General features: G+C 41.5%; 1 protein-coding gene across 2 annotated transcripts; it reads left to right on the plus strand.

Annotated features, from left to right (window-relative positions):
- The first annotated feature begins 8,110 nt into the window (after window positions 1-8,110).
- Window positions 8,111-10,182, plus strand: LOC145092646 (plasmodesmata-located protein 6-like). 2 transcript variants are annotated; one of them, XM_079030609.1, is made up of 3 exons: window positions 8,111-8,867; window positions 9,462-9,575; window positions 9,745-10,182. In XM_079030609.1, the coding sequence occupies exons 1-3, from the start codon at window positions 8,156-8,158 to the stop codon at window positions 9,750-9,752; spliced, it is 834 nt and encodes a 277-aa protein (XP_078886735.1). In that variant the 5' UTR covers window positions 8,111-8,155; the 3' UTR covers window positions 9,753-10,182. The 2 variants fall into 2 exon arrangements, with proteins under 2 accessions (XP_078886735.1, XP_078886734.1); XM_079030608.1 differs by having other exon boundaries at window positions 9,742-10,160.
- The last annotated feature ends 512 nt before the right edge of the window (window positions 10,183-10,694 follow it).

The following is a 10,694-nucleotide window of genomic DNA, read 5'->3' on the forward strand; positions in this document are numbered from 1 at the left end:
CATAAGAACATATATATAAACATAGAAATCACACAAAGCATACATATACTCATAGATCTACACATTTGCTTGTATTCCCCCCCCCACAAAACTTATAAAAAACGAAAAATAGGGGGTATGAAGCTCACCTTGAGTTGGATTTCGGTTTTGGAGGAGTTTGGAAGAAGTTTGATGTTGTTTTCGGCTCTAGCAACTTCTTGAGGAGGTTTTCGAACTTAGATGGTTCTAGGGAGTTAGACCATAAATTTACATGAGTTAAGATGAGATGTTTGATATAACAAGGAACCTAGATCATAGATTTAAGTATAAACTTACCTTAGATGATGATTCTTGTGGAAAAATCTCTTTGAAAAGCTCTTAAGTCTCGAAAATTAGATGAAGAAAGGTGAGGGTATTCCTTGAGAGAGTTTGCTACATAAAAAGTGGATAAAGTGTGTGTGTTTGGGAGCTCTCGGCCGAGAATCAAGAAGAAGAAGAGAGAGAGAGTTGAGATAACTAACCTAGATGCATGTTGGTCCATGCATGGAGGTATGGGATGTATTAATGAGGTGGAAATCTCACAAGTCAACTCTTCATCCCTTGAGTTTGGGCTTGGGCCGAGATTTAGAGAGGAAAAAAAAAGATTTTTGGGCTTTATTGCCCCTAAGCCCATATTTGAGTTAGGTTGAGTGATTGTTGGCCCTATAAAATATAAGTGTGATTTTTATACTTTGTTAGGCTAGTTTAGGTTAATTATGGTCCATAATGGTTCATAATATTTAATTTATTTCATTCTAGGCCCAATATGGCCCAAAATGTTGAAATAAATGAAAGTGGGTCCAATTAGAGCCCATTTAAGGATTCTAAGCCCAAGATAGTCAAATTGGAAGCTTATTGGTCCATTGGGCCCAATAAGGAAGTCCTAGTCCAAAATGGACCTAAACAAGAACTTTTAGGGTTTCCCATTTGCTTGTTGACTATTTGAAATGCTTGTATGGTGTATTTGATTGCAAATTTTGATGTCATAAAGTAAGCATCATACATGCTCTTCATTTATGGCTCTAATCATGATGCATGGACGTAAAGTTTGGACCTCTACGTGATTTGTGGGTGCTAGAAGGATAGATCTAGAAGTTGGTGGAGCAGACCTGACCTCAGAAGGTCAGATGAGTTTGGTCATGGAGGAGACTCGCCGAGTTCATAGGAGGACTCGACGAGTCGGATCGAGTTTACCCGAGTTTCATGATCAGTTGAGACCCGGCGAGTTGGGTGGGTGACTTAGTGATTCGAGTGAGGAATCTGATTACACGTGTGGACTCGCCGAGTCGTTAACTGACTCGACGAGTCTGGTCAAAGTTGGACCGTTAACTTCCGTTGACTTTTAGGGTTTAGTCAACCAGTGGACTATTGGGCCTGGGGAGGGGTAGAATGGTCTTTTACCCTTCTTGGAAGCATAGTACTAGACTTGTCTAGCCTTTGAGAGCCACTACTGATTTAGAGTTATTTATTTATGTGATTAGGCGGCGGCTAGATCGGTATTTCGAGTTCGAGACTTTTCGAGAATTACCCGAGGTGAGTCTTCTCACCATACGTTACCTCGAGTGGTAGTTATGTGTGACCGGAGGGTCTTATGTGCTTACATTGAGTATTATGTTATATGTGATATGCTATGCATCATGTCTTTGTGATTTATGCTATGCGGAGTTTATAGACCAGACCGGAGGGTCCAACGATATAGACCGGACCGAAGGTTCCAACGATACAGACCGGACCGGAGGGTCCAACAATACGGAACTAGAGGGTTCCGCTGAGACACACCGACCGGAGGGTCATATTGTAGCCTTGAGTGGCGTATGTGTTGTATGTGGTATTTTGGGGAACTCACTAAGCTTCGTGCTTACCGTGTTATGTGTTATGTGTTTCAGGTTCTTCAGAATCGCTGGAAGGCGGCGGCTCGATTGTACACACACAAGAGAAAAGAGTGATGAATACAGATCCTGGAATTTCATAATGTTCTGAAAACCTTGTTGATGATTTTTTTTAATAAAGAAAGTGTTTTTATAGGATAATGTGCATTTTTATGAAATAAAAATGAATAAAATAAATTTAAAATTTTTCGGTGTTACAACGATCTTGGAGAAATCTCTGATAAATCTGCGATAATAGCCGTCCAATCTCGACACCTCCCACCTCATGACTGCCTCAATCTTGGCCGGATCGACCAAAATCCCATTCTGGTTGACGAGATGCCCCAAGAACTGGACCTCCCGTAACCAGAACTCACACTTGGAAAATTTGGCATAAAGCTTCTCCGATCTCAGAACTCCGAGGATCTCCCTCAAATTCTCTTCATGTTGCTCTCTAGATCTCGAATACACCAGTATATCGTCGATAAACACGATCACCGAACGATCTAGCATCAGTCTGCACACCCTGTTCATGAGATCCATGAATGCTGCTGGTGCATTGGTGAGCCCGAAAGGCATCACCACGAACTCGTAATGCCCATAACGAGTCCTGAACCCCGTCTTATGGATATCCTCATTACGCACTCTCATATGGTGATATCCAGACCTCAGATCAATCTTGGAAAACCAAGACGCTCCCTGCAACTGATCGAACAAATCATCGATCCTCGGTAATGGATAACGGTTCTTGACCGTCAACTTGTTCAACTCCTGGTAGTCAATACACATCCGGTGTGAACCATCCTTTTTCTTGACAAAAAGGATCGGCGCTTCCCATGGCGAGCTACTCGGTCGAATAAACCCCTTCCCCAACAACTCCTGAAGCTGCAAGGATAACTCCTGCATCTCTGGCGGCGCAAGGCGATAAGGCGCCTTGGCGATAGGCGCTGCCCCCGGAACCAAATCAATGCGGAACTCTACCTTCCTCTCGGGAGGTACACCCGACAACTCCTAGGGAAAAACATACGGGAGCTCACACACTATCGGAACGTCCTCAATCAAACTTGGCCTCCCAGCGGCCTCTCGTATGTCCATCACATAGGCTACGAACCCACTGCAGCCCTGCTGTAAGCTCTGTCTTGCTCTGGCAGCCGAACAGAACGCCGAACCACCTTGGGTACCCTCGCCGTACACCGTAAGTACTCCCCCACTAGGGTCTCGTATCGTCACCAACTGCCGCTCGCAGTCTATCACAGCCCCAAATCAGCTCAACCAATCCATGCCCACTATGACACACACATCCCCTATTACTATCGGGACCAGATCTATCGGGAACTGAACACCGAAGATCTCGAGTACACATCCTCGTATTACCTCCGTAGCATACACCGCTCGCTCATCAGCTATGGAAACTCACAGAGGTTGACTCAACGCCTCTCGTTTGCTACTTATGTGCCGACTAAACGCTATCGACACAAATGATCAAATCGCACCCGAGTCAAATAACACTAAGGCAAGTACAAAACTCACAAGAAAAGTACCTACGCATATCATCATATAAGCATAAAATCTCAACTCAGCATAAAAATAAATAAGAATACATACCGGCCACTACATCAGGCGCTGCGCGGACCTCCTCCGCTGTCAACTGGAAAACTCTCCCGCGAGCCTTCGGTGCCTCGGCCTTCACTGGCCGAACCTCGGTAACCCTAGCAGCAGGTGCAGATCCCTGTGCTGATCCCTGATGTAACTGCGGGCACTCGGTCTTCTGATGGCCAGTCTGGTTGCAATGAAAGCAAACCATAAATCCCTTGGGGCAATCCTTGGTGATATGCCCCTCCTTGACACATTTGTAGCAAGCACCCGATCGACAGACTCCATCATTTCCCTTGCCGCACTTCCCACAAGTGCGGCCCTTCTGGCCTCCAGATCTCGTATCAGCGGACTTGGCCTACTTGGCTGCCGGCTGAGACTGTGTCGGCCGCCGATCCATCCTCTGAGACTCGGCCTCCTCCCTGGCCTGAGTCTCCAACTCAATCTCCCTCTTCCGTGCATTTGCCTGGAGCTCAGAAAATGTCTGGTAAGTCGAGTTCGACACGAACTCCTAAATGTCTCTCCTCAAAACGCCCAAATACCGACTTATACGTGCCTGCTCAGAAGACACCTATTCAAGGCAGAACATCGCCCTCTCATGAAACTTCCTGGTAACCACAGTAACAGAATCAGTACCCTGCTTGAGGGTCAAGAACTCCTGAACCAACCGTTCCCTCTCTACCGAGGGAACATACTCATCTCTGAACATCGTGGTGAACCTCTCCCAGGTCATCTCTGAAATCTCTGCAATAGTGAAGCTTGCCGTCACGAACTTCCACCAGTCCTTCGCTCCCAAGCGAAGCTGGTTCAACACGAACTGTACCCTCAGATGCTCCAGAAATGAACACATGTAGAAGCATCCCTCAATATCAGCAATCCATCTCATCGCAGCGATAGGATCCTACATCCCATCAAACTCAAGTGGCTTCGTGTTGCTGAACTCCCGAAACAACAACGAATCACCTCCCTGAGGCCTGGAACAGCTGCGGTAGCTACAACAGCCGCAACCTCAGTCACCGCTGCATAACACTCGTTAAAGGTCTCACTCAATGTGGTCTTGATAGACCCAAACATCTTCGGAATCTCGGCCCAGATCGCCGCTGCCACTTCATCGTGGATCATCTGACGAAGCTCCTCGTCACTCACACCGGTCGCCTCAGGTCTGTGGCGTGTCCCAACCATGATGTCTCTGAAATACAACATAATAATATCAGAGACTCGCTCGAGCAGGCTCACACTCGATATCTCGACGCTACCTGTTCCCTAGTACCCAAAGGATTCTTACTTAGAGTGCGCACCGCTCCGGTGTCTTCAGTAGTATGGGCCCTTATACTACCGTCTACACCGCATCAGTATTCACCCTAAGTCCTCCTCCTTGGATCCCAGATCATAAGTACTCTATATCTCACTGGCATAGGCTACCCTTCGGTAGGCCTCTCATCAGCTCCTCACTGCTACCTACTCGCTCTCAAGCATCACATAGCAGCAAAATCCTTCCTAGGCTAAGGCATCACAAAATCAGGTCGCTCTAGTCCTAATATGAATACCTAGCCAACTCTAGCATGCATATCACATCATAACATATCTCATAACACATAATGTAAGAGTATTTTGGGAAATCACCGTTCGGGCGCTGGCTGATCGTACACACCGCTTCCTTCTGTCTTTCTCAAAATCTTTTACTCCCATAGGAAAAAAATTTACTTTATGAAAAACTTTCTCAAATCCTCAGTTTGAGTTCAGATTCATCCAAAGATGCACCCGAATCCCTCAAACCAAGGCTCTGATACGAACTTGTAACGACGTAAATTTTCAAACAATTTTTCATTTTTAAATCATACTTTTAATCATCAAAAAAATATCAAAACATATTGTATCCAATGTTATCATAACAAAACAATTCCCAGAATCTCAAACATAATCTCCATGAGTGTGTACGGATCATGTCAGCTCCTTCCCGCGATCCTTGCTAGTACCTAAAACACATAACACAACAACTGTAAGCATAAATGCTTAGTGAGTTCCCCAACATACCACATACTACACATACGCCTTTCCAGGCCATGACTCTGTAGGATCTTCCGATCCATATCTCTCAGGGGACTTCCGTCCCGAATCCCGGTAGACCTTTCGGTCATACTCGTATCGACCTTCCGGTCCGTAACCTCTTGACCTTCCAGTCCATAACCTCTTGACCTTCCAGTCCATAACATACATATCACATAACAACATACAACTCATACATCTCATAGCATATAAGACCTTCCGGTCACACATAAGTACCATTCCAGGTACAATATAGTGAGAAGACTCACCTCAATGAAGTCGGATAAACTCTCGTGCTCGACGTCCCGACTTAGCCTCCTCTTGTTATTCAAATAACATCCCGATCAAAATTCTCTCATGATCTCATCTCTACAAACTGGGTAGAAGGCCATTCTACCCTACCCTGAACGCTTCTGAATCAGTCTTGACCAAAACCCTAAAGTCAGCGAAAGTCAATGGTCAAAATTTAATTCGATTCGTCGAGTGCACATGGGTGACTCGGCGAGTCCATGCAGGTTCTCTGAATCCTTTCAGCCTCTCTTGACTCGTCGAGTCATGCTTCCATTCGACGGGTTACACCTGACGCGAATCGCAGGGCAACCCCGACTCGACTCATCGAGTTCGCTCATGGACTCGGTGAGTTCATTCCATGCTCACACTCACTCAAATGACCTTCTGAGGTCAAATCTGTTCCTCTAATCCATAGATCTAACCTCCCCAAGCTCAATAAACACGTAAAGGTTCGAACTTGATACTCATGCAACGTCCAAATGACACTACTTGATGATTTAGCCCCAAATACAACATTCTAAGTCCATTTATACCATAACTCAACATAAAGCAAGATGGATAACATTCTCTGGATCACTATGGGTCCAGATCTGAAGTCTAAACATGATAAAGGACCATATTCCCAACAAATCATCCCAATAAAGGGTATAGGAAACCCTACATCCATGGATTCTTTAACAAAACAGAAAGAGGGTCGATATTCTACCTCAAAGATGATGCCCTTTGCTTGAAATCCACAAATATGCAACCTCCTTGGCCTCTTCTAAGCTGGAATCAACTTCTTCTTGCAAAACAAACCCACAAGGTCCAATAATGGCTTTTTCTCTCACAAACGCTCAAGCATTATTAAGGTTTCTCTTAAGGGTCTGGTAGCCGCAAATGGTAGCTATAAGGGTCCTTAAATAGGTCCCAAACCCGAGAAATTAGGGTTTCATTAAACAACGTGGGCTCGCCGAGTCTACTCATGGACTCGCCGAGTCCTTCATTAAATCAGACCAAAAGATGCGCGATCCCACTCAGCGAGTCTGAGCGCCTACTCGCCGAGTCCCTCTCATATATTCAATATAAATACTTAACATAGGATACCTGGGAATTCGGATGTTACAGAAAACACAATTTCTGATTTTCATGCATTTTTCATAAAACAATATTCGACCCAAGTCAGGGGCTATGCCCCTTGGAGTCTATCAGGGGTTGCCACCCTTTGGACCCTGCTACCAAGGGCTTTGCTTCCGAGCCCCTGTTGTTCAGGGCTTCACCCCTAATTACCAACACATTTCAAATCAAAATAAATTCAAATAAATGTGTATTGTGCACCATCATTACTTATTCAATATTTATTAAGATTACGACCAACAAATTCATCTCATTACATTTAAATATTATTGGTGATATAAATCACCAATACCTCTTACAAATTTTTTGTACTAAAAAGTCTTGGTTTTCGGTTATTTCTAGTTCTATAACAATGAGCTAAGTATTTTCGGTTACAACCGTATCCTTAACCAATATAACCGGTCATGAACCCAAAACTGAATCGGAACCGATTCTTTTATATAGATCCAATATTTGTTTTTAGAATTTGTGACTTTCGATTTTTGATTACTTTCGGTAGGACCAAACACACCCCTACATGATTTTACTAACATTGATAAGTACACTTCCCCACCTTGTGCCATATCGTTTATATAGCTTTACCTTTTTTTTTTTTTTTTTTTTTTTTTTTTTTTTTTTTTTTAAATCAATCCAAGGGTTTGGAAATGGTTGGTTGATCATCGTTTACCAACACGAACAAAAGCACAAAAAGGTGAAAAAAAAATAATTATAATTTATTTAATTTATATTACAGGGTAATTTCTCGAGTAACTATTTGAGAACCCCGTAATATTTTGTTTAACGGTACGAATTTCATAAAAAATATGAAAAGGAATATTGGTTCTTATATACAATATAAAAGCTTAGACATAAAACTATTTAAAATTACCTAATTTCTAGGAAAATAACAAATCTCTTGATTTTCTTTTAGGGACTTTTGAAAAAAAAACACATATATCCAAAACAATGTCGTATAATTTTATAAAAGAACCTCTCTAACCATCATCAAGACTCCGGAGTGGTTTTTTAACTTGAAAATACATTGTTTTGAATGAAACTTGACCATGTATCTACTTTTCTTTTATCATATATTATATTAAAATAAAAATAATGAACTTTAATATAGTTTATTACAAATTTGCCCCTTCCACATTCATTCAATTATTGCCCATCACCTACAAATTCCACAACAAATATATATGTTATGATTCTCTCTCCCACACACAAATAGAAGTTCTAAAAAGATGTTTCAACAAGCTCTGTGGCTTTCATGCCTCATCTCCACTTTCTTCTTCCACCTATCGTCATCTGCAATAGACTCCTTCATCTATGGCGGATGCTCACAGCCACGTTTCACCCCTGGCTCACCCTACGAGTCCAATGTCAACTCCATGCTCACTTCCTTAGTCAACTCCGCTTCTTTCTCCAACTTCAACAACTTCAAAATCTCCGTTCCAGGGTCCACCCAGTCTGATATTGTCTACGGCCTCTTCCAGTGCCGTGGTGACCTTAGCACCACGGACTGTAGAGACTGTGTGGCCCACGCCGTCAGTCGACTCGGGGTCATCTGCCCCGGGTCGACTGGCGGGGCCATGCAGCTCGATGGATGTTTTGTAAAATACGATGGCACATCTTTCTTAGGGGTTGAGGACAAAATGGAAGTGTTCAAGAAGTGTGGATCTTCAATCGGTTACAATTCAGATATTTTGACACGTAGAGATGTTGTGTTGGCTTACATGGCGGCGAACAACGGGCAATATTTTCGGGTTGGTGGGTCCGGGAGTGTGCAGGGTGTGGCGCAGTGTGTACAAGATTTGAGTTTGAGTGAGTGTCAAGATTGTCTTGAAGAGGCGGGTGGGCGGGTGAAATCGGAGTGTGGGGCATCTGCTTGGGGTGATGTGTACTTGGGGAAGTGCTATGTGCGGTATTCGGAACGTGGGTTCCACTCGAGAAGTGGTAAGCGGTTGCTCCACCACTTCCACCGCCGTAGATGGTGGTTTGTGGTGGCTGTATTATTGTTCTTACTCACAACATAACATTTCTTGAAAAAAAAATCTTATGTGTATGCATGGAATTGAGCTTATGATACTTTCTCCTTATGTTGTTCATTATTCTGTTATTTACTAACTTACCCTCCAATCATATTCTCATCTTACTTTTTGATTTTGAAATTGACAAATTAAATATTTTACCATTTTAATATCCCATAATAAACTTTTTAAATCCACTTATTCAATTTTCATATTGCAAAATCAATATTAATTCAAGAACATATGGACCTACCGACCTAATTATATAATTAATCCGTACATTTAGAACCCCATCTTTTATTTATTTTTATTATAAGTGTTTTTTTTCTCACTACTTATTTCAATCTAATCTGATATCCATGATGTCAATTGCCAAAGCCCTTTCTTAAAGTGAAAAAGTCTGAAAAAAGGCATGTATTTGAAGATAGTTATGAACTTAACAAAGATTCAAGATGTATATATATAAATTAATTAAGCTAAAAGGGATCTGCATATATTTATTCAAAGTTATACTATGCAGATGATGACGATGGTGACATGGATAAAACATTGGCGATAATCATTGGAATCATAGCTGGTGTGGCAGTGATTATTGTTTTTCTATCTTTCTTAACCAGAATTTGTGACAGAAAAGGTACTTACATAATTTCTTCGAGTCTCGAGTCTTCCATTATATTCTTTATTGATGATTAATTTGTCTAAAGTAAAGTCAAAACGAAACACTTGTTGCCTTTTTCTTTTCTATTTCGAAAAGTGTACGTTCGGTCGTCTTTGACAACAATACTTTCTTTTCTATGCAGAAGGCAAGTAAAAAAAGCTACATGGATGAACACATACGCCCTTTATCAAGGACATCACTGAAGCTGTATATGGTATCATCAAGATCAAGTTGCTTAGCTTTTTCATCTTTCTTTTATGAGGTTCTTTCATGTTATTGGTGGACAATATATGTGATATAAAGATACACATTGAAGCAAGTGAAAGGAGAGTTGAAATAAGAACAAAGTGAAAAGACTCTTATGTACAAAGATGCCCTAATGGATTGCTTTCACTCCCATTTATACCCATCCTTTTCTAATATTACAAAAGCAATTACTTTTGTTGTAAGAGCATGCTTAGGTTTTCAAGCTTGCACATCACATTTCTTACTTTTGGAGCATTGTGATTTATGTCTCATGTTAGTCATTACACTAATTGGTGGAAGACATTTACCTTTTTAGTTGATCGGCTGTATTTGTTCGGATGATGGAGAGGTTTTAAAAAAATTTAAAAGTTTATAAGCTCGAACATACACACTTGAAGAATGCAACATGATGTAGAAAGATGTCACACAACATGTTAACAACCTAAAATGCATGAGCTTTTGTCATTGTCATGCATGTGATTCAATTTCTAACATGTTTTCGATCGCTAATTATTTTGTCAACATTTGTATGTCACAGGATCGATGTGACGATCTTAGATGATATCACAATCTTGATCAATTTATTCGGGGTCCAATTGAACATACTTCACTATGTTTTTTTATATAATCTTTATGTCTAATCATTTACATATAATCTATTCATCATCATATCATGAGCTTAATATTTTATTAAAATTGTAGGTAAGGGTTCATCTATTAATTAAGGAGGCAGTGAAAATAGAATTGCCCTGTTATCGGTGTACACCAAGCTAAGGGGGGTGGATCTATAGTTTCATTAGTGTTTCTATTCATCCATTTAAGATAAAAGTGATTGGACTTTTTTATACT

This window comes from Lactuca serriola, chromosome 3, assembly GCF_051521515.1.
Source record: "Lactuca serriola cultivar US96UC23 chromosome 3, Lser_US96UC23_V15, whole genome shotgun sequence".
NCBI lineage: Eukaryota > Viridiplantae > Streptophyta > Magnoliopsida > Asterales > Asteraceae > Lactuca > Lactuca serriola.

Bases quoted from the DNA above. Each gene is read 5' to 3' on its own strand.
- LOC145092646 (XM_079030608.1), top strand. From the start codon at position 8,156: ATGTTTCAACAAGCTCTGTGGCTTTCATGCCTCATCTCCACTTTCTTC. The intron at 8,868-9,461 runs GTAAGCGGTTGC...TATACTATGCAG, and splicing joins TGGGTTCCACTCGAGAAGTG to ATGATGACGATGGTGACATG.